Source organism: Onychostoma macrolepis, chromosome 06 (genome assembly GCF_012432095.1).
Source record: "Onychostoma macrolepis isolate SWU-2019 chromosome 06, ASM1243209v1, whole genome shotgun sequence".
NCBI classification, from domain to species: domain Eukaryota; kingdom Metazoa; phylum Chordata; class Actinopteri; order Cypriniformes; family Cyprinidae; genus Onychostoma; species Onychostoma macrolepis.
This window is the reverse complement of record NC_081160.1, coordinates 8,180,312-8,204,328: the sequence shown is the minus strand read 5'-3', so window position 1 is coordinate 8,204,328 and position 24,017 is coordinate 8,180,312. Positions and strand designations below refer to the sequence as shown.

The 24,017-nt window shown below is 44.5% G+C and overlaps 2 protein-coding genes across 7 annotated transcripts in view; both read left to right on the top strand.

Annotated features, from left to right (window-relative positions):
- Positions 1-12,952, top strand: part of pcnt (pericentrin) — a 45,427-nt gene extending 32,475 nt beyond the window's left edge. For 4 of the 6 annotated variants that reach the window (XM_058778131.1, XM_058778130.1, XM_058778129.1 and 1 more), the window contains 20 exons: positions 873-1,868; positions 3,022-3,192; positions 3,421-3,921; positions 4,661-4,763; positions 4,868-5,040; positions 5,149-5,343; positions 5,859-6,029; positions 6,106-6,301; positions 6,399-6,621; positions 6,714-6,864; positions 7,339-8,025; positions 8,777-8,947; positions 9,487-9,645; positions 9,917-10,081; positions 10,346-10,572; positions 10,734-10,828; positions 10,920-11,067; positions 11,190-11,320; positions 12,166-12,288; positions 12,522-12,952. In XM_058778131.1, coding sequence (XP_058634114.1) covers positions 873-1,868; positions 3,022-3,192; positions 3,421-3,921; positions 4,661-4,763; positions 4,868-5,040; positions 5,149-5,343; positions 5,859-6,029; positions 6,106-6,301; positions 6,399-6,621; positions 6,714-6,864; positions 7,339-8,025; positions 8,777-8,947; positions 9,487-9,645; positions 9,917-10,081; positions 10,346-10,572; positions 10,734-10,828; positions 10,920-11,067; positions 11,190-11,320; positions 12,166-12,288; positions 12,522-12,565 — 4,830 coding nt within the window. In that variant the 3' untranslated portion in view covers positions 12,566-12,952. The remainder of the gene's footprint in view (positions 1-872; positions 1,869-3,021; positions 3,193-3,420; positions 3,922-4,660; positions 4,764-4,867; positions 5,041-5,148; positions 5,344-5,858; positions 6,030-6,105; positions 6,302-6,398; positions 6,622-6,713; positions 6,865-7,338; positions 8,026-8,776; positions 8,948-9,486; positions 9,646-9,916; positions 10,082-10,345; positions 10,573-10,733; positions 10,829-10,919; positions 11,068-11,189; positions 11,321-12,165; positions 12,289-12,521) is intronic. The other 2 variants (XM_058778133.1, XM_058778132.1) reach the window with 1 other exon arrangement.
- An 8,481-nt stretch (positions 12,953-21,433) lies between these two features.
- On the top strand, positions 21,434-23,779 carry LOC131542294 (uncharacterized). Its single transcript, XM_058778835.1, has one exon. The coding sequence runs from the start codon at positions 21,434-21,436 to the stop codon at positions 23,777-23,779; it is 2,346 nt and encodes a 781-aa protein (XP_058634818.1).
- The last annotated feature ends 238 nt before the right edge of the window (positions 23,780-24,017 follow it).

Sequence of the window (24,017 nt, the reverse complement as noted above, 5' to 3'; positions counted from 1 at the left end):
AAAGATGAATAAAAAACACAAACTTGGTGTTAACCAACAGGTGAGGAATGTTCTGCAGGAACATGCATTCACTTTGATCACAGTCATGTCTTACTGTCATTTCTTTATCCTATAAAAGGCAGCTATGAAGTGTCTGACATTTATATTCAGTCAATTACATGCTGTTATCCCTTTACAGTTCCTACTCTCCTTAAATATGTGTGCTACATGTTGTCTTTTAAACCTAAATTTGACGTTCAACAATGGATATTTCCGCACGAATGTTTTTGCACTGAGTATTAATTGTTTCCCCCTCTACTGTGTTCCCTCTGTCAGTAAAGATTTAAACTTAACACAGACTGTCAGGATGGACTTTTATGCAAAAATGGAAATGCTCGCGTGAATTTGTGACATTTACAAATTAGGATATGACCGTAAACTGAAAGTTTTTGTGCTGAGGATGCAAACGCATCTGTCAAAGCGCCTGACAGGGCAAGCCATTACGTTAATGCGTTACGTTAGCTCAAAGATTAAAATAAAGATTTCTCATGTTTTGGGCAGCTTGGGTCACGTACCTCTCCTGCAGCATCTCATTCTGTTTCCTGCACTATTTTTAGATGCATTTTGTCCATAGAAATGCGTTATTCAGTGCTGTAATTTGACGCGACCGGCTGAAGTTGTACATGCACTGTGGGCAGACCTGACTAATCGATAATGAGAATCGTTGTCAATGATTTTCATTATTGATAATAATCTCTTTTTATCGATTAGTTGTTGCAGCCCTAATTACAAGGAAAATTTGGTGTCTTGTTTAATTTGAAGACTTCTGTCATTTATTTTGTAGCAATTAAGTATGCTGCTGGTTTGTAACTAGTCCTCATTACCATTTTCAGACTCTGGAGGAAAAGCAAGCTGAGATTGAAGAATTGCGCTCTCTGGTCGAACGTCTTCGTTGTGACCAGGAACGTTTACGGCAGGCAAAGGAAGAAGAAACTGAGCAACTCCACGAGGTTATTAACAAGCTTCAAGAGGAGTTGAGCCAGCTTGACCCCAACCATCATGAGGTCAGTGACCCCAACACTGACAGCCCTGAGTCATCGGACTTCCCCTGGTCCCCTCATCCTCGCCAGCAGAGGGCGCCCGAGGAAAGCCTGTGCCAGGAGCTCAGCAGCCACACGCTGCAGTCATCTCGCGCTCGCTTGCAGGAGTTACAGACTGAGCTGGAGCGAGCAGCTGGAGAGAAGGACTCCCTTCAGAGACTGTTGCTCTCCCAAGAAGAACAGTATGGAAGCCAGGCGGAGGCACTTGGCCAGAGTCTCGGAGAGGAAAGGGGGAAGGTGGCAGTGTTGGAACGGGAAGCAAATGAGCTGAAACTCCATCTAGAGGAGAAGCGGACAGAAGCTGAGAGATTGGCCGCTCGTGTGGAAGTGTTGGAAGATACAGAGCGAGCTCATCAGTCCAGGCTTAGAGAGTCTGAGCTCCAGTTGAGAAGAGCGGAGGAGAGAAGAGATGAGGTCCAGCAGGAGCTTGGCAGACTGCAGGAGGAGGTGAAGAACCAGTGTGCTGAGAAGGAGCTTCTGGAGGACCAAATCTCCAAACTGCAAAACAAAGAAGTGGAATATCAGAATGAACTTGACGCTTTACAGTTCAAACTCGATGAGCTTGAGGAAAACGTCCAAGTAGGCAAAGCCACCAGCATTGCCTTGGAGACAAGCAAAAGAGAACTGTCCATTGAGAGAGAGGCTCTGAGAAAACGGGAGGGATGCCTCCAGGAAGAAATAGAGCGTTTGAAACAGGAAGTGACATCAAAGACTAACTACATTAAAGAACTACTTGACCAACATAAGGAGACGGTGGCTAAACAAGGGGAAGCTCAAAAAGAAGTACTGGTGAGATACTTGGAAAAATATTTTATTTTATTTTTTTAATCAAACCCTGCTTACTACAGTTTTTGAGTATTTAGTTTTTCTTTCTTCCTGTGGAGGAATTTGAACAAAACTGCTCTATAAACAAACTGTAATTGTTATGGACTTGGGCTGTAACTCTGCAACTTTACACTTGCCATGAATTATGAAGTAAACTGTGAGTTATTTGGGAAGTTGCCTCAAGGTTTCATGCTTTGCAGATTCTGTAATTAGTTGCAGATCAACCATGTTTTGTTTGTGCAGTTTGGGTAGTGCCTGAAATTACAGAAGAAAAAAGGGGAGGGACGAGAATAGAATGATTTAGTCCAGCCCTCTGGCACATGAGAGAATAGCTCACACGGGAAGTAAATTTACAGAAAGAGGAAGTCTGTCTGAACTCTGAAGTCTTTTAAAACGTTAACTTTTAAAGCTTGATCTAAACTTTGGGATTGGTTAGTCATGAGGTAAAGTAAACACAGCAAATATAAACCGTGCAGCTTTTCAGAGTATGATGGAGCAACATTTAATTTCTTGGAACTTTCTTTCTAGAGATGAGCCACTTTTGTTGTGAATGAGCAGGAGGCAAAACCTTGATTGCTTTAACATCTAATAGTTCTGTCATTTTTGGATTGGTTTATGTTCACTGGTTAGGAATAGTTTCATGTTGAGTCATGCATTTTTACAAATGTCTTGCTGCAGATTTGAGCTAGTTCTTCTGCTCGTTTATCAGAGCATGACCTTAACTTAATATTAGTGCTGTCAAACGATTAATTGTGATTTAGTCGCATCCCAAATAAGTTTTGTTTACATAATGTGTATGTACTGTGTATTTTTATGTGTATAAATGCACACATGCATGTATATATTTAAGAAAAAGTTATGTTTATACATTTTATATTTTTATATATATCTCTCAATTATATTAATATAAATATACATGGAAATATTTTAAAAATATATACTGTGTGTATTTATGTATACATAATAAATATACACAGTATGCGCACATTATGTAAACAAACTTTTATTTTGCATGCGATTTAATCATGTGACAGCATTACTTAATATATTTCGTAAGTGCTGTTATAAAACATTTTCTGTGTGGTGTAAAGAACTGATATTTCTGAGTGTTTTGCAGACGTGTGCTGAAGAGACCTTGGCTAAAGCTGAGACTGCTTTACGTGAGAGAGAGCAGCAGCTGATCCACCTGAGGGCGGAGCATGATGCTCTGAGGGCAGAGTTAGCAGCTGTGAAGGAAGGGCTTAGTACCAGCACAGAGAGAGCCGAAAAGCTACAGGAAGAGGGACAGGTATGTGGATTAGTTTCTTAATTGATACACACATCTAATTTGTCAGTTATGACTGTTTTATAAATTCTTTGAGTCCAAATGGACACAGAATGTAAAAAAAAAAAACCTTGTACAGATTTAATGCATTTTTAAGGTTAATAGAATAAATAATTCCATAGACCACAAGCACCAGTCACTTTTTTCAGAAGTGTAAAAATCAAGTTTGCTGATTTGATCTTTCATCATCAGACGAAAGATCGTGCGTTGGCTGATCTTGAGGTCCATAACCAGCACCTGAAAGCAGAACTGCGGAGTCTGCAGGATGACCTGGCTGTGCAGGAAGAAGAGCTGGCCTATCAGCAGCAGGAGCTAGAGCAGCTCCGACAGCGCTGCAACCTGCAGGACTACCATCCCAAACACGGCCACCGCTTTCTTGAAGGCCTTTCCCATGACCCATCCCTCTCTGCTTCCCTATCTTCACCAGAAGTCCTGCGTAGGTTGGAGTACAGTGAAGAGCACCCCTCTCGTCTGCAGGTGTCTCACCTCTCGGAGCTCAGTGCGCTACACAACGCCAGTCTAGAGCTCCAAAGCAAGCCTTCGCCTATGGAGCGGGACAAAGAGAGACCACACGCCAGACAAACTTTTATCCCACCTTCAGAGGAAGCCCCACCCAGCTCACACACTGCATCCCCTTGCTCTCTTACTGTGTCCGAACACCTTTCTGTGCTTGACTCCCTGGATGCAGACAAGGTAAGCATGCATTTAACTTTTTTTCCAAAGAAAGGTTCCAGCACTAATTGGAAACATTTTATTTGTAGGAACCTTTTTTTTTTTTGTCTGTTCGGTAAGGCTGGGTGATGTGGTCAGAAGTAGTATTCGATATTGATTTAACAATATTCATTTGACGTTATTAATTAAAAAAAGGAAATGCATTGTGTTTGTTCGACCTCAAGAATGAATACAAGCATAGCTTGTTTTAGTTTTTTATTTAGGCCCCAATAAAATTCTTATTCCCTTTTAAAAAAAAAAAAAAATCTGGTTTCAGTGTGTTGATTTTTAATATAAATGTATCATTTCATTTGATACGGTTTCTAAATTCATACATCTTTGTTTCACCAATATTAAAAAATTGAATCAGAAAGAATTGTTATAATTTGCAACCAAACATTTGTGCTTTTTATTTTCTTTTGTCCTAAAAGCACTGCACAACACAAGTATACTGTGTATATATAAAAACATGGATGAAAAATGATGTTGGTTGAATGTTAATGAAGTATAAGTAGAAGATTTCTTCAAATTAATGAATTTCTCTTTTGCTGGTTTCTCATGAAGTTCAGGTTTTTTTATTTTTTTTATTCATCACCCAGCCTTAATGCCAGAAAATTGACACTTTTTTTTTTTTTTTTTTTTTAAATTGGTGCCACATGTTATTTGTGTTCTCTGTTGATGTCGTGATGGTGTGGTAATGGTCTAGCTGTTATGTTTTAAGGTTCATGAACTGGACGATTCAGATGTGACGCCATCTCAGTCTCCGCTTGGTTCCAACTCTCCTGTGTCTGTGCCGGAGTGGGTCAGCGATGGATATGGCAGCAGTGAGTTGTGTACTTGTGGATTCTTGCATTTCTGTAAGAGAGACTGGATGTTTAATTAAGGTTAAGATCATTTTCTTTGTTAGTTAATCTTACTGTGTTTGTAGATGTGAGCTCAGAGTTGGAGGCCATGCTGAGGCTTGAGTTGGAGAATACAGAGCGTTTAGATGCTCATTTTGTGGATTATCTGCGCTGCAGAGGAATATCACCTGCTGAAAACACAGATAGCGCTGCAGGCAGTATGCACGAGACCCATGAGGCCCTCACACCTGAGTTACAGGTAAACATCTTTATAGTGCTACCCTCACTCATACATGAAGAGCTAATTGATTTAGTTATTTGGCTTTTCTTTTTTTTTTTTTTATATATCTGTGTGTGTCATTCATAGGCTATGTTGAAGCGCGTCTACCAGGAAAGCTGCAGAATCCTGTCTTTGTCCCATCGCCCTGCTCCATCTGGTCAGTCCCGCCCAGATTCTGAGCCTGCCCCACCTCCCTCCTGGCAGAGAGAGAGACGGGCCTTACAGGAGACCATCTTATCACTCAGAGAGCTGCTCTGCAGGATGGCTGACAGGGAACCCAGGGTGAGCCTCATCTGTGCATTGCTTACCTGATAGATCCTTAAAGTTGGAATGAAACAGTCAGACACTTAATTTCTAGCGATTATCGCCGATTTGATTGCACAGATACTATTTAAACTAAACTGAGCTAGACAATGACATCTCTGAATTCAATAATGAAATGCCTTTAACTGAAAATTGAGTGTTTAATCTTACCACTATACATTACTGACACTCTATCTTTCAATTTGATACTGTTAAGTGCTTTGACACAATCTGTATTGTTAAAAGCGCTATATAAATAAAGGTGACTTGACTTGACAACCTGGTGTGCATCCGGATTTTCAGCAAAGTTTTAATCATTGATTTTTTCTGATTAAATGTGATGCACTAGGCTTTATAGGGTTAAAGTAACTTGGAAATAAAACTGCAGATCCAGAATTAGCATAGACTAGAGTGATTGTGTGCAGTAGTGTGTGTGTGTGAGTGAGATCCAACAGTCCACTTACCTTTTAATTTTGTTTGTGTGTATGTATAAGACTGACAGTGGGGACGTGGACTGGAGGCGCGAGCTGCTGCAGGCTGTCCGCAGTGTGTTTGACAGTGAAAGGGAATGGCTTCACTCTCAGCTTCAAGCTTTCATGGCAACCACTACTCAGATGGACCTCACTCCTTTGCTGGATCAGTTAAAGAAACTGTTTCAGAAGCAGGTGCTGAGAAGGTGCTATTACCATATTAAATGAATTCAAGTGCTTTTACTCATTAACTATTCTGATTCTCTTTCAGGAGGAGCAGCAGTTTAGATCTCTAGAGCAGCTGTTCAACGCAGACCGTCACAGTCTATTGGCTGAGGTGCGCAGCCTGCATGCGCAGCTGCATGTAAGCACCCAGCAGAGCCAGGAACAGCTGCAGCAGCTGCAGGATTCCCTTCACACCGCAAAAGAACAGGGCATGGAAACACAACATCAGCTGCATAAAGATGGTATGTTTTTCACAATTCATTTGAGAAAAAATGTTGGAAAAGCAAGTATTGGAAAACCAACAAAAACAGGCAGCTTTTAACTCTGTGCACTGTTTAGTTGAAGAGCTGGAGTTGCAGCTGCAACAGGAACAGACAGCGTCACATGATATGCGCTCCTCTCTGGAAGCTGAGCAAAGTAGAGGATTGGAGCAGCAGAGGCAGTTGGAGGCGGAGCTAAAGGCTGTGTCAGTGCTGAAGGAGGAGCTAGAGGAGACCAGGCTAGAGCTTCAGACTACATACAAAAATCAAGATGAATTAAAGAGCCAAATTCACAAGCTCAGGTACAGCAAACATGCATGCACACCCTTTGACTGAATTGTCACTAGTGGTATGCCTTTTTTTTTTTTTTTTCTGAAAAATGTTTGTTTTTCAGGCTAAAGCTAGAAGATGTTGAGGCTGAACATCGGGCCTGTCTACAGGCCTTGGAGAAAGAGCAGGCTAGAGTACTGGAACTCCAGGAGGACCTTCAGCAGCAGCGACTCATCAACCAACAGACAGTTGAGCAAAACCACAAAACACGAGAGGTGAACCACATTTGGGATGCATGTTAGGCTTAAATAATTTTGTCAGTATGTGGTGGCTCTTTTTGTTTTATGTGTTTAGAATGAGTCATTGAATTGTTATTTTCTGTGACCAAAGCAAGTCTAATGCTGTCGTCACATTAGAATTTGAGCATACAAAATTTCTACAGGCACTGCAATGGTTCTATGACATCACACGCTGTAGTTTCTTTTTCAAAAACATAAGGTCACGAAACGAATTCGGAGTCTAAAGTGCAATTTACTTCACACCTGTGTGATAATATAGCTTACATTTTGTGCCGATATAAACAGTCATGCAACTGAGATTTATTTTACATCTGTATACTGTGTATATACGAGTGAAGTCAGATATACTCACTGTATTTGTTTAATCATTAACAATTGATTTATTTAATTTTTTTTATGTGGTGAAATTGAGGATTATGAATAAAAATTTTTTTTTTTTCTTTGCACCAGGCTTTAAATGAGCAAGCATCACATGTCAGTCAGCTTAACTCCGCACTGGACCAGGAGCGAATCACATCCAGTAACCTGCGCTCTGAGCTCCAGATCGAGCAGTCTCGTTGTGAAGCACTGCTGGCCCAGGAGCGTGAACGCACTGAACTTGCGCTTTCCCGCCTCGAGGAGGAACGCTCTCGATCAGCAGAGCTCTCAGATTCGCTCTCTCGCCAAGCCCAGGAGCACACGCGACGTTTAGAGGAGGAAGCACGTAGACAAGAAGCAGCCAGTGCCCACGACAGAAAGTTTATACAGGACCTACGGGCACAACTGGAGCAGGAGAGGCGTCAGGGAGAGGACCTGGCAGCCATGTTGGAACGTCTGCAAGGGCAGGTGCTGGAAGGGAAGCGCAGACAAGCGGAGCAGGCAGAGCAAGAGGCACACAAGGAGCAGGAGGAAGTGCGGAGGCTCCGTGCTGCTCTGGAGGGCCTGCAGACTCAGAAAACAGAGGTCGGACACACTCTAGAGGCAGAGCGAGAGAGAGCTTCTCAGTTACAAACAGAGTTGGATGTGATGAAAGAAAAGATGAGAGTGGTGAAAGAGAGGGAGAGAGCGAGACAGGAGCAGATGGAGAGGCAGAGGAGACAGGAAAAACAGGAGCAGGTGGAAAAGGAGCGACGACAGGAACGCACCAATGAGAAACTGGTAAGGAAAAAGATTCATTCTCTTAAAGGGATATTTCACCCAAAAATGTCAGTTCTGTTAAAATTAATTTACCCTTGTTGTTCCAAACCAATAAGATCCAAAAACTTAAATTAAATCAGTTCATCTTAAAGCAATCATATCTCTTCATAAGATGTGTAACTTGGGATTCAACTGCTTGATTCGTATTAATTCTTTTTACAACACCTTGTTTTGGTTAGCTTGACTTTCAGTGAAAGGACAGAAACCACTCAGGGTTTCATTCGTTATTTTAAAGGGATAGTTCCCTCAAAAATGAAAATTCTTTCAGTAACACCCTCTTTGTCGTTCCAAACCCGTAAGACCTTCGATCATTTTTGGAACACAAATTAAGATATATTTGATGAAATCCGAGAGCTTTCTGAGCCTGCATAGATGGAAACGTAACTGAAATGTTCCCAGACCCAGAAACGATATTCTCAAAAGATATTCGTCAAAAATATCTTAATTTGTGTTCTGAAGCTGAACAAAGGTCTTATGGGTTTGGAACAACATGAGGGTGAGTAATTAATAACTGAATTTTCTTATTTGGGTGAACTATCCCTTTAATTTGTGTTTTGAAGATTAACCAGTTTTATGGGTTTGGAACAGATGATGGTTAATTAATAGTAAGTATTCATTTTTGAGTGAACCTAACCCTTTAATTTGATATGTACATGATCATCATAGTTTGCTGTCATTAAGAGCACTGAAGTTATTTGATAAATTGTCTCAGGTGGAGTTGGAAGTGTTGCGTGAGAAGGATCAACAGCGGTTGAGGCAGCTGCAGCAGACATTGGCTGACCTGGAGCACGAAGAGAAGCGGCTCACATCAGAACGCCTGCAGAGAGACACGCACTCCAATGGCCTGACCTTAGGCCAGAATGCACTCACAAACATCTCTCAGGTAACATTCTCCAGCCCTAAGTTTTATATCAGCATGTCTGACTTGTACTCTTAAATTATAAACCCAAAACCGCACTCAGCTGGTTTTGTTTTACAAGCAAATTTTCTGTTTATTTATTATTTATCACACAGATATTTAACAATCACACTTGGTGTATATGAACAATAATTTAATGCTGACAAGTCTAAATTTGAAGTAACCAAACTAGCTGACCATATACACGATATTACCCAGTCCTACTTATTCTTACAGATACAAAATGAATTGTATGACATTTAAAATGAAGGAGAAATAGGGTTTGTTGTACTGTTAGTACAGAATGCGTAAGAAAGCAAGTGCTAAAGGGATTGTTCACCCAAAACTGATTTAGATGACGACAAAAGAATCGTTTGTGGCCAAATTGTGCAACCAATCAGATTTTTTTATAAAACCCATCCAATTTTTTTTAAATTGCAATTATCAGGAATCACAATCCCGCAAATTGATTTTGATCCTGTAATGTGATGTATTTGTAATATATTTGACCTTCTGCTCAATAGGATTCTACCTCATCCAGTAACTCTCTCATGGAACGTTTGCTGAAGGAGAACGCCAAGTTCTCTGAGTGTCTCGCTGCTCTGAGTGAGGAGAAGATCTCCCTCAAACACACTATATCCTGTTTGGAGAGAGACCTGCAAAGCCTGAAACACCAGGAGCAGGTAATATTATAAACAGTTAGTTTCTTCTTTTTAATTTAAACCTCCTTTTTTGAAAGGCAGACGTTTTTTTAACATCAATCAAGACATTATGGAACCAATGAATGAATTTACCTACTGAAAAATGTTTGCATGATGCGTGAAAGATGAAAAACTGCATTTGTCTGCAACTTTCAGCCGTTTTAATGTTCAGTCCATATATATATTTTGGTGTTAGGTGTGATACTTCATATAGATTTGGTTGTGTATGTCTGTCTGTCTGTCTGTCCGTCAGGTTAAATCTCCTGCTGTTACGGAGCAGTGTATGTTATCGGAGAAGCTGGCCTGGCAGAAGGAAAAGTCAACTCTTCAGGCTGCGCTGCGTAAAGCAGAGGCTGAACTCTCAAAAGTCACAGCTAGCAATGAAAACAGACCCACCAATGACCTTTCTAATAACAGGGTAATTTGGATTAATTAATGTATAATCAGGTCCTTTCTTTTAATTATTTAATGTAGTGTTTGGTTTTTGACCGAAAATTTATACTTGAAGGTAACCTTCTGATATTTTAACTTATTTGAGTAATTTAACAACACACTCACAGTTCTTTGATGTTGGTTCATTTTAGATCGAGTTGGGGATTAAAAAAAAAAAAAAGAAACTTGGGGGTATTTATTTTCATAATTCAAAAGTACATTTTAAAGTTTTAGTTTGTTTGAACTGCAGGTGCAGCGGCTCTATGAGAAATACCTGCGAGCAGAGAGTTACAGGAAGTCGCTGGTGTATCAGAAGCGTTATCTGCTGTTGCTGCTGGGAGGGTTTCAAGAGTGCGAACAGGCTACTCTTGCGCTAATCGCTCGTATGGGTGCGCAGCCGTCGTTGAGCCAATCACAGGCCTCCAGACCTCTAAACCGCTTCAGAACATCTGTCAGAGTAGTCATCGCTATCTCAAGGTAAGAACAATGGCTACGTGGATGTCTGGCAATGTTAGTATGGGTTTGTTACCGTTTCAAGTTTATAAATGTTGATATTTTATATTTGAGACATCAAGTTTCTTATTCCTTTTTTGCCTTAATTTCTAAGTGGTTACTTTGTTTCTTATCTCTTTTTTTAGACTCAAGTTCCTCACCCGGAAATGGCAAAGAGCTACAAGGAAAATCTCAGTTGGCAGTGCTACAGTTAACGGGCATGGAACAGGACCAAGCACAGGTAAGGTATTCAGTGTGCAGACTTGATTTGGTAGTTCTGCAGGTGATTTAAGTCATAAGTAATTTATGTGCTGCTTTCCCTTGTCTCTTAGTTCCTGCCTTGAGGACTGAAGTGCTGAGGCCACAGCAGACTGGAGTTGCGTTCAACTCTCCACCCACGCGTGATCATGCCTTTGCGCAAAGGGGTGTGGTCTCGTCTCTGGTGCCGCCAATCAAATCACCCTTTAGACTGAATCATAGGTGAAATATTTCTTACTACACAAACAGGTGTATGTAGTGTTGATCTAGGCGTTTTGGTGTTTTTCATTCAAATTACAAATGTCGGATTCATTAACTTTCACTCTTTTCTTTCTTACACAAAGAACGTACACAAGTTCAGTGCTGGGACCAGCTGAACGCTCCTTCAGCTCTTCCCAAGATCAAGAACGCTCCCTTACGGAGTATATCCAACATCTGGAGACTGTCCAGCAGCGACTTGGAGCCGGTCGTCCAGGTAGGATGAGGCCAGCGGGAAATGACCTAAAATTACTCTCATTTTTTTACATAGAAACCACTCCAATCTGAGTGGTTCAAATTGAGACGATAGCTTCGTTCAACAAAGTTTGATTAAAAAATGTCATGCTCACGAAAAAATAATGCTAAATCAGAAATGCAGTAATATATTGGCATTTTATTACAATTTAAAATGACAGTTTTAGTTTTTCCTGTGATTGGCAAAGCAGCCATTACTCCAGTCTTCAGCCCATTAGAATGATTTCTGAAGGATCACGTGACACTGGTTTGGTGCTAAAGAAACATTTCTTATTAAAAACAATTGTGCTGCTTAATTTTTTTTTTGTGGAAACCGTGATCCGTTTCTTCTTAGGATTCTTTGAACAGAAATTTCAAAAGAACAGCTTTTATTTGAAATAGAAGTCTCTTGTAATAAGTTTTTAGTGTCACTTTTGATCAATTCAATGTGTCTCTGCTGAATAGAATGAATTTATTTAAAAAAAAAAAAAAAATTGACTGACTCCAGACTTGTGAATATAGTGTATATATCGTTCTATATCAGTTGCATTAAACCTGGCACATTTTAAAAGAAAAAAAAATCATTTAAAATATGGACAACTGAAGCATATCACCAAACCAGTGTGGAAGGTGGTGTTGTGTTCAGATAGTAGTAGAATTTATCAAAACTAAAACTATACTTAGACCTCATTTCTGTAGCTGATTACACAAGATGGTTAGTCTTTTTTTTACTTTACTAGGATCCCTATTAACACTGAAGGTAAAAAAAAAAAAATCCAAAACCTTAAATAATGGCCATTTGTGACCTCTGACCTTACCATTTTACAGTCCCCAGAGTGGACAGGAGGCACAGCCTCCCCAATATGATGAGCTATCAGCAGAAGTGGTTTCTAGAAAATAGAACCTGGCTGTATTTGAGTTGTTTGGCCCCAGGGTCCGTGTGGCCGTTAGGTGAGTGACGGTCTGGCCTTACTTCCATGTTAACCAGTCACAGAGGAGTTGAGAGAGAAGTTCACCTTCTTGTGTGATCAGTCACGTTCTGGTTGGTCTTGCTTCACACAGGTGTGCATGCCTGTTTGTCTGAATCACGAATACTCCGATGGGCCTGTGCACTGTGTAGGGCGGCTGGCAGGTTAGGCAAATGCAAAACTGATATTTCTAATAGTGTTGTTTGTTTTTTGCAGGTTCACCATCAATGCTTCCATATGCCAGAAAATCTGACCGATGAATGAAGAAATCTGATCACTAGTGCCAGTCTGTGTTCAAATTAGTTTTTTTACATTCATAAATTATTTTTAATTGCCATCTTTTTGTTATGCTTTATCATTTTAGCTCAAACATTGTCACCAATAACGTGTTTTGTTTTTTCAACCAGTGCTAGATGTTTTCACTTTTTGTATACAATTTTTGAATGGTCTGTACATGTTCACAGTTTATATTTTTTTACTTGTCCACAGTAAGCATTTATTAAGACATTTGCACTTGAATTCGTGATTTTTAACGGATGTCACTGTTTAAATGCACATGGTTGGACGTTTTGTAAAAAGTTTTATATTCTTTTTTTTTTATGAACAGTATTTCTACGAAAATCAATAAATATTTTAGTCTGAATTGAGTTATTTGGTGTCTGTGTCACTTATTTAAAAAAAAAAAAGGAAAAAAAGTTCACCCAAAAGTGAAATTTCTGGCATTTAGAATGTGGGGAAACCTAACCGTTTCTCATTGACTTGATTAGTGGAAAATGGAGAAAATGTAGTTGCTTTTTAATAGAAGATCTTTGCACTGTATGCCCCTTCAATATGCTGAATCAGTGAGTTCACGGGGAGTAATATTTGTGCATATTTTATATATCCTATAACATATTCTGAAGTAGCTTTTGCTTATTGAATTCATTGCTGGACAATAATTTATGCCTCTTTAAGGCATGAAGTCTCTATTTAAAGGGAAATATTGGATAAATTAGCATGTTTTCGATAGGCCTGAAATTAAAAGAGCTTCAAGTAGCATAACAGTAGCTAGATAATGATACTTGATATCTGTTTGTGGAGGATGTTAGCGTTATGATGGTCCATGTGACATCAAATTTTCCTCAAGTTGGAATTGTGGGTTGCTTTTTTTTTTTTTTTGCCCGTTTGGAAATCAGGAAATGATCCAAGTGTTTATTTATTATATATATATATACACACACACACACACATATATATATATATATATATATATATATATATATACACACACACACACACACAGTGGGGCAAAAAAGTATTTAGTCAGCCACCAATTGTGCAAGTTTTCCCACTTAAAAGATGAGAGAGGCCTGTAATTTTCATCATAGGTATACCTCAACTATGAGAGACAAAATGAGAAAAAATCCAGAAAATCACATTGTAGGATTTTAAAGAATTAATTGGTAAATTCCTCGGTAAAATAAGTATTTGGTCACCTACAAACAAGCAAGATTTCTGGCTCTCACAGACCTGTAACTTCTTTAAGAGGCTCCTCTGTCCTCCACTCGTTACCTGTATTAATGGCATCTGTTTGAACTCGTTATCAGTATAAAAGACACCTGTCCACAACCTCAAACAGTCCAACTCCAAACTCCACCATGGCCAAGACCAAAGAGCTGTCAAAGGACACCAGAAACAAAATTGTAGACCTGCACCAGGCTGGGAAGACTGAATCTGTAATAGGTAAGCAGCTTGGTGTGAAGAAATCAACTGTGGGAGCAATTATTAGAAAATGGAAGACATACAAGACCACTGATAATCTCCCTCGATCTGGGGCTCCATGCAAGATCTCACCCCGTGGGGTCAAAATGATCACAAGAACTGTAAGCAAAAATCCCAGAGCCACACGGGGGACCTAGTGAATGACCTGCAGAGAGCTGAGACCAAAGTAACAAAGGCTACCATCAGTAACACACTGCGCCGCCAGGGACTCAAATCCTGCAGTGCCAGACGTGTCCCCCTGCTTAAGCCAGTACATGTCTGGGCCCGTCTGAAGTTTGCTAGAGAGCATTTGGATGATCCAGAAGAGGATTGGGAGAATGTCATATGGTCAGATGAAACCAAAATAGAACTTTTTGGTAAAAACTCAAAGAATGCTGAGTTGCATCCAAAGAACACCATACCTACTGTGAAGCATGGGGGTGGAAACATCATGCTTTGGGGCTGTTTTTCTGCAAAGGGACCAGGACGACTGATCCGTGTAAACGAAAGAATGAATGGGGCCATGTATCGTGAGATTTTGAGTGAAAACCTCCTTCCATCGGCAAGGGCATTGAAGATGAAACGTGGCTGGGTCTTTCAGCATGACAATGATCCCAAACACACCGCCCGGGCAACGAAGGAGTGGCTTCGTAAGAAGCATTTCAAGGTCCTGGAGTGGCCTAGCCAGTCTCCAGATCTCAACCCCATCGAAAATCTTTGGAGGGAGTTGAAAGTCCGTGTTGCCCAGCGACAGCCCCAAAACATTACTGCTCTAGAGGAGATCTGCATGGAGGAATGGGCCAAAATACCAGCAACAGTGTGAAGACTTACAGAAAACGTTTGACCTCTGTCATTGCCAACAAAGGGTATATAACAAAGTATTGAGATGAAATTTTGTTATTGACCAAATACTTATTTTCCACCATAATTTACAAATAAATTCTTTAAAAATCCTACAATGTGATTTTCTGGATTTTTTTTCTCATTTTGTCTCTTATAGTTGAGGTATACCTATGATGAAAATTACAGGCCTCTCTCATCTTTTTAAGTGGGAGAACTTGCACAATTGGTGGCTGACTAAATACTTTTTTGCCCCACTGTATATATATGTATGAAGAGTTCAGATGCAAAAGCCTCTAAATGCTGTCTGAAATTTTCTAAAATTACCATTTTTATCAGGCTCCTATATTAATGTTCGGTTATTTTACTTTAATTGCATAGAAAAGGACCTATACATTGCCATTAGAGTAAAATTACTGAACCTAAACAGCAGCCTTATAAAAATGCTCATTTTAGATGAAAATTTCAGATGGCACTTAGAGGCTTTTGCATCTGAACTCTTCATATATATATATATATATGTGTGTGTGTATGTATATACACTGAACAAAATTATAAACGCAACCCATTTTTTGCCCCCATTTTTCATGAGCTGAACTCAAAGATCTAAGGCTTTTTCTATGTACACAAAAGTCCTATTTCTCTCAAGTATTGTTCACAAATCTGTCTAAATCTGTGTTAGTGAGCACTTCTCCTTTGCAGAGATAATCAATCCACCTCACAGGTGTGGCATATCAAGATGCTGATTAGACAGCATGATTATTGCACAGGTGTGCGTTAGGCTGGCCACAATAAAAGGTCACTCTAAAATGTGCAGTTTTACTGATTTGGAGGGCGGGGGTCCGAAAACCAGTCAGTATCTGGTGTGACCACCATTTGCCTCACGCAGTGCAACACATCTCCTTCGCATAGAGTTGATCAGGTTGTTGATTGTGGCCTGTGAAATGTTGGTCCACTCCTCTTCAATGGCGAAGTTGCTGGATATTGGCAGGAACTGGAACACGCTGTCGTATACGCTGATCCAGAGCATCCCAAACATGCTCAATGGGTGACATGTCCGGTGAGTATGCTGGCCATGCAAGAACTGGGATGGTTTCAGCTTCCAGGAATTGTGTACAGATCCTTGCAACATGTTGCCGTGCATTATCATGCTGCAACATGAGGTGATGGTCGTGGAAGAATGGCTCAACAATGGGCCTCAGGATCTCGTCACGGTATCTCTGTGCATTCAAAATGCCATCAATAAAATGCACCTGTGTTCGTTGTCCATAACATACACCTGCCCATACCATAACCCCACCGCCACCATGGGCCACTCGATCCACAACATTGACATCAGCAAACCGCTCACCCACACGACGCCATACACGCTGTCTGTCATCTGCCCTGTACAGTGAAAACCGGGACTCATCCGTGAGCAGAACACCTCTCCAAAGTGCCAGATGCCATCGAATGTGAGCATTTACCCACTCAAGTTGGTTACGACGACGCACTGCAGTCAGGTCGAGATCCAGATGAGGACGACGAGCATGCAGATGAGCTTCCCTGAGACGGTTTCTGACAGTTTGTGCAGAAATTCTTTGGTTATGCAAACCGATTGTTGCAGCAGCTGTCCGGGTGGCTGGTCTCAGACGATCTTGGAGGTGAAGATGCTGGATGTGGAGGTCCTGGGCTGGTGTGGTTACACGTGGTCTGCGGTTGTGAGGCTGGTTGGATGTACTGCCAAATTCTCTGAAACGCCTTTGGAGACGGCTTATGGTAGAGAAATGAACATTCAATTCACGGGCAACAGCTCGATAGGTCGAGATAATATATCAAAAAGGTCACGTGGTGACGTAAGCAGAACCTCGAATATAATAGACACACTAGCTCAGCCTTCGGTCTCGATTCGCCTTTCTCGCGCATTTCGAGTGACAAATAACTCTGGCGGTCATTCACAGTTTCATTCCTCCTGACCGCCAGAGGCGGTGCTTAAGCACTAGTGGATGACTCCTACCAACATAGTCATGAGGAATGCCACTCACCTGACAAAAGTTCAAGGTTGCTCCTGAAGAACTGCTGAACTGACAGCATGAGGGGCAGCAACGTTGGGCAAAAGTACACAGGGAAGCCCAAGAAGCAGCAGCACAGATATCTGCCATAGAGACTCCTCTGAAAGCAGCCCAAGATGTAGACACTGCCAGAGGATATCTCTTGTCATTCCACAAGGGCTAAGGTTTTTGGGCCTGCTTGTATGCCAAAGAGAGAACCTCCACAATCCAATTTGACAATCTCTGCTTTGAAACAGCGGTCCCTTTCCTTGCACCACCATAACAAACAAAAAGCTGATCTGTGCTCCTACAATGAACGGTAGCATTCACATATCCCTTCAGGACTCGCACAGGACACAGAGGGTGATCCCCTAAATGGTCTGACAGTGGTGCTGACTGAAAAGCCGCTAAACTGATTGACTGATTTATAAACTGCAGAAGCAGAACTTTAGGTAGAAAAGAAGGATTTGATCTGAGCACAATACCAGAATCATCCGGTAACCAACACATCCGTTAACCAACACAACACACTTAGCAGACGCAATTGCCAACAAAAAGCAGTCTTTAAAGAGATCCATTTTAGGTCAGTTGTCTGCAAAGGCTCAAATGGTGGCAGACAAACAAAATCAAGAACAAGTCGCAAATCCCATCCAGGAAAATGGGGGTTACGAGCTGGTCACAGCCGTCTTGTACCCTTCAAAAAACTGCACACGAGATTATGAGAACCAAGAGAAGAACCCTTAACCTGAACATGATGCGCAGAAATGGCTGCAACATATACTTCCAGTGTGGTGGCTGCTTTGCCTGAATCCAAAATATGCTGTAAAAAACTAAGAACTCCAGGAACTTCACAGCGTACAGGATCTAACCCATGCTCCTCACACCACGACGAGAAAATCCTCCAACGAGCTGCATAGAGCTGACGTGTGATGATTATGGTATGAACAACGGCGGGCTCACAATCTGTTAAGAGACAGTTGGCCCCAGAGGTCAAACCCAAAGCTGCAGACGGGCCGGATCCGGATGCCATACTACGCCGTTCATCTGTGACAACAGATCCTTCTGAAATGGAAGCTGCCATGGCCTGCCCACCAAAAGAGACCGAAGCATGGGGAACCAAGGCCTGGCTGGCCATCGAGGTGCTACCAGCAACACTCTGCGGTTGCACAGAGAGATCCTGTGTAATCTGTCCCACAGAAGCGGTAGAGGATGAAAGGCATAAAGCAGACAGTTTGGGCACTCGTGAGACAGAGCATCCTGCCCCAACGGGCTGGATGTCTCTGTTCTTGCAAACCACAAGCGACAATGAGTGTTTGCCTCTGTTGCAAAAAGATCCACTTCTGCTTTGCCAGACTGTTCCCATATCCTCTGCACCACATCCTGGTGAAGCCTCCATTCCCCTGGGTGCAGAAGTTCCCTTGATAGAGCATCTGCTATCGGATTTCTCGATCCCAGGAGGTAAACTGCCCTCAATGATGCTAGATGAGGAAGAGACCATGTGAGTATCTTGTGGGTAAGATGCAGCGACTTGAGGGACTTGATGTTCCACCTTGATGGTTCAGGTGAAAAACTGTCTGTGTTGTCGGACCGAATGAGGACATGACGGCCTGACAGAACTGGCAAGAAATGCTGCAGGGCTAGGAAAACTGCACGCAATTCCAGTAGATTGATGTGGTCGCTGGACCGAGCTGGAGACCACCGGCCACAAACGCCCCTGTGATTCCATAATGCCCCCCACTCGAAGAGGAAAGCATCGGTCGTGATGACCTCTCGCCGAGAAGGAATGACCCCTAGAGGAACACCTGACATCAGAAACACCCAGCGATTCCACGGTGTCAATGCCAGGATACAACTGTGCGAGAAAACGATCAGCTGTTGAAGATGTCTTACAGGGCTCAACCGCAAACTGTTGTTCCACCACTGCAGAGGCCTGAGGTGAAGTAAGCCGAGTGGAATCACCGAAGTGGCGGTGGTCAGCATCCCCAAGAGTTGTAACAACATCTTGTACGGCAAGCTTGCACCCAGGTGGAAACGGGCAAGGAGCTGCAGAATACTGGCCACTCGAGCATGTGAGAGTGTGGCCGACATTACACGGGAGTCCAGTGTCATTCCAATGTAAGTTATTGTTTGCACTGGATTCAGACAACTCTTTGCCTCGTTGACTGCAAGACCCAGCTTCTGCACATGCTCCAAAAGCATCCTGGAGCTTGTTGTTTTGTGAGTGAACACAGCAGCCAGTCGTCTAGGTAAGGCAGGATTCGCATCCCTCTGGACCACAGCGGATGTAGAGCTGCAGTCATGCTCATGCTCAATCGTTGCTCTGGTGTTGCAAAACGATATTGAGTCTGAATGCCCGGCTCCTTAAAAACAGGAGTGCACTGAGCCTGAGTCAACTGACGAGTGGCCCCAGACAATTTTAACCTCTTTTCCAGAAGCTCTGGGACACTGGGTCCAAACAAGTGACCAGGAACAATTGGGAGGTCTTGAAGTGTCTTTTTACAATCCTCTGGCAGTTTCTCCTGGGACGAGCCACATTTGTCGGTGAGCTGTCAAGAAGCGTGGCTGTAAGAGTACCCAGTTCACGGGTGAGATGACCCATAGCCAGGAGCGCAGTTCTCTTTCATCATCTCGTGTTCGAGATCCACCTATGGGAAGGGCATCCGTACCTGACCTCTGCAGAAGCATCCAATTGCACCAAGTCTGGCTAGACAGACAGAAGCGCGCAGCCAATGTCCGGTGAGGCCACACCCCCTCACCCACGGGCATATAACAGCTGGGCGCGCTGCTATTCCTCAGTTGACATTCGCTTCTCGCGATCTCTGCATCTCACAGCTCGGTTGATTTTTTACACTGCTCACTTTGTGTCTTCAGGAGGACATATCGGCCAGATCAGCCTCCGCCGGACGTGAGAGTTGTTTAATTTTCAACTACTGCTGCCTTGCATTCGGAGTCGCCCACGCTCTCGCTATTTTCACCGTTTCTCCTCACGGCTGCCCGCCACGGTTTTCTCCGATTTCTTCGCTGGTATGTCACTGTCTAAGCCTGCAGCCTCTCCAGGGGATAGCCTATCACGGGCCTGCCCGGCCGCGTGTGGCGCCCTTATCGCAGTTAAGGATCTTCATCAGCTTTGCGTGGTCTGTTTGGGTCCTAAGCACGCTTGGGAAGCACTGGAGAACCCGGAAAATTGCAGTTTCTGCCTCATGCTGCCTAGGAAGCTGCTTAAACGCCGTTTTAAGGTGGCAGTGACACAGTGCACCGGGCTCAGCCCTTCTGACTCGGACGGGGGACACGGTGATGACGACGCGCTACCGGGGGCCTCCCGGGGCGCAACGTCTCTCATCTGGGCTGACCAGCCCAATACCGCCTTCCCCGAGGAGGACATCTTCGAGGACAACCTCGCTCTCGTCCACGAACCGCCCGGTTCTGGCGAAGAGGAGGATGCGGCCTTGCTTGGGGTTTCAGAGGACGAGGAGGCCATCCCGCCCTCTGGTGTTCCCCAGGCTACCGCCCACGCGGCTCTCCCTCAAGCCATCCTCCTGGAAGTGTGTGAGCGAGCGGCCGCTCGTCTCAACATTGAATGGCCGGCACCACAGAGCGCCACCGACCAGGAGAGGGACATTTATGATGGGAAAGTGCTGGGACCCCCTCCCGGCCCGAGGAAGCAACTCTTCCCCATCCTCCCGGCGTGCGCGAAGCACATGAGGAACTATTGGAGAGACCCGCTCGACTTCAGACACGGTCTCACGGGACTCGAGGTTAAGGACATGGCAGCGTACGGTATGGGCGAACCTCCCGCCGTTGAGCCATCCATCGCCAGGCACCTTAACCCCGCTCAGGGCGGGCTGCTCGCTCCCCCTAAGCCGGTCTTGCCCAACAAGATGGACCGTTTTGCTGCCTCCGTTCACCAGGCAGCTTATAAGTCCTCGGCCGTGGCTGTCAGGGCCCTTAACGTTTCTTCGCTCCTCGTAGAATTAGGGCTGCAGTTGGAAAAGGGAAATCCTTCTGAAACCCTGTGGAAGGAGATCCTTACGGTGAACGACCTCGTCCTCCGTAACGCGCGGCAGGCTGTCCAAGCTTGCGGGCGCTCCATGGCGCTTTCCGTGGTGGGAGAGCGTGCGCTCTGGCTGAACCTGTCGGGACTCCCTGACAGCGAAAAGCGGCGCATCGCGGGCGCGCCTGTGGAGCCCGGACGGGCTCTCTTCGGCCCCGCTGTCGCACTAATGCAACAACGGTGTGACGATAAAAAGAAGGAGGATGAGGCTTTCAAGCTTTGCCTTCCCAGAAAGGCAGTCCCACGCCAGGTGCCCCCTGTGCGTTTGCCCAACCCACCGGCCACGGGACGACAGTTTCATCAGGGCAAGGAAAAGCCCCGCAACATACCATCCCCGCAGCATCATAACCCAGCACCTACGAGCAAGCACTGGGGTAAGCCCGCTCCCGCCGCGGCCGCGGCCGGGAGACCTGCGAATTCCAAACCCACCGACTCGAAACGCAAGCGGCCTACCTGATGTTCAGCCGATGGGGGCATCGAGTCCATGTTCACGGGCCACGAGCCCTTCGGACTCCCCTCTTCTTCTAGGACCCCCGTCCAAACGACCCAGGGGGTCCCGCGGATGGGTCAGCTCACCGCCTGTCGAGACTGCCCAGCTCGTGTGTTCGAGAAATGTGTGTTTTCCCCCCACGTTCAGGGGGCCCTTTGTGAGGGAAAGTGTAAGCACAGTGACACCACACTGCCCACACTCTGTTCCCCTCACTCTCTCAATAAAGGCTTCGGCCTCAGTGTTTGCCCAACACAAAACACAAAAAAGTACGAATCAAATGAATTCGTTTCGGAGAGAAAACCTCTCTCCGCAGAGAGAACTCATCTCACTGCAGAGAGAGGAAATCCCTCCGAACCCCTGCATGTCGCCTCTAGTGTGCCCACTAGATGGCGCCATAGCATCACAAATAAACCTGTGGGTCTCACACAGCTCCGCTCTGGCCCGAGCGGGAGCACTCGCGAGTCACGAAGCGGCTTGGCAAACCGTTTCAGCTCCCGAGTGGGTGATGCGTACAGTAATGCAGGGTTACAGATTGCAATTCTCAGTAAAACCCCCGCATTTCAATGGCATTCTCTTTTCTCACACGGAAGAAAACGCCTCACACATTCTGAAAGAGGAAATTTCATCTCTCCTAAACAAGGGAGCGATTCAGGTGGTACCCCCCGATCTGATGAACCAGGGTTTTTATTCCCGTTACTTTCTGGTCCCGAAAAAAGGCGGCCCTCTCCGCCCTATCTTGGACCTTCGAGTGTTGAACAAACATTTGAGGAAATACAATTTCAGAATGCTGACACATGGCGCAATCGCCCGTGCCATAAAACAGAACGACTGGTTCACATCAGTCGATCTGAAAGATGCTTTCTTTCACATAAGCATCTATCCTCCGCACAGGAAGTTTCTTCGTTTCGCCTACCAGGGCATATGTTACGAATTCACAGTTCTTCCGTTTGGACTCAGTCTGAGTCCCCGGTCTTTCTGTCTGTGCGTGGAGGCGGGCTTGGCACCTCTGAGAATATCAGGTCTGAGAATCCTGACTTACATAGACGATTGGCTCATCATAGCCGAATCGAAGGAGAAGGTGTTGCAGGACACCGGCCGTGTGCTTGCGCACATTACATCGCTCGGGTTCCAAGTGAATGTGAGCAAGAGCAATTTCACACCCAGTCAGAATGTCATTTTCCTGGGCTTGGAGTTGAACTCGGTCTCCATGCCAGCGCGTCTCTCTCAAGAGCGCGTTCGCTCTCTGATGAACTGTCTGTCGCAGTTCAGAGAAGGAGCGAAAGTGCAATATCGCACATGTCTCAGGCTGCAGGGTCTCATGGCTTCATCCACCCAAGTTGTGCCATTGGGACTCCTGAGGATGAGGGCGTTCATGAAATGGGTTTTGTCACTACATTTCAGCCCGATTCGCGACCTTTGCCGCTCGGTAACAGTGACACGCGCCTGCTCGACAGTCTTGCGCCACTGGGAGAGCGAAGACTTTTACGCACGGGGAACCCCTCTGGGGGCGGTTACGATGCGGAAAGTTGTGACGACAGACGCGTCCTTAACAGGCTGGGGTGCCACCCAGGAGGGCAGAACGGTGAACGGGTTGTGGCCGTGCAAACTCCGTTCAGCGCACATAAACTATTTAGAGCTTTTAACCATTTGGAAAGCTCTGAATCATTTTCTGCCTCACCTGCAGGGACATCACGTTCTAGTACGGTTCGACAATACCACGGCTGTGGCTTATATCAACCGTCAGGGCGGCATGTGCTCATCGAAACTTCACGCTCTAGCTTACAAGCTATTGGTGTGGAGCAGACGTGTTTTCCTGTCGTTGCGCGCAACTCATGTTCCGGGCATTCTGAACAGAGGCGCGGATCTGCTATCAAGGGGAAATCCGATCTACGGAGATTGGCGTCTTCACCCGCAGATAGTGGAAATGCTATGGATGAGATTCGGACGGGCGAGCATAGATCTATTCGCCTCGCGCGAAAACTACCATTGTCCTATGTTCTTCTCTCTAAGGGACATGGATGCGCCCCTCGGGGTAGACGCACTGGCCCACCCATGGCCCAGAGTGCCCCTGTATGCTTTTCCTCCCCTGTGCCTGATAATTCCCACATTGGCCAGGGTGAGAGAGCAGGGCTTGTCTCTCATTCTGATAGCACCCAGGTGGCCCAAAGCAACATGGCTGGCGGAAATAGTTCCTCTGTTATACGCCGAGCCATGGCGCCTTCCCGTTCGCACGGACCTATTGTCCCAAGCCAACGGGGAGATTTACCACCCCCACCCGGACAGGGTGGCTCTCTGGGCCTGGCCCGTGAGAGGACGAACCTGAACGCACTTGGGTTTTCGCCACGTGTGGTCGCCACTATTCAGAATGCCAGGGCCGTTTCTACACGGTCCTTATATGGCTGTAAGTGGCAAGTGTTCGAAGGGTGGTGCGATGGGCGTGGTTTCATATCTTATCAGTGCTCAGTTCCTGATATTTTGTGTTTCCTTCAAGACCTCATGGAAAAAGGGAGGTCTTTTTCCACCATTAAGGTCTACTTGGCTGCGATTTCAGCTTGTCATGT

Bases quoted from the DNA above. Each gene is read 5' to 3' on its own strand.
- LOC131542294 (XM_058778835.1), top strand. From the start codon at position 21,434: ATGGGGGCATCGAGTCCATGTTCACGGGCCACGAGCCCTTCGGACTCC.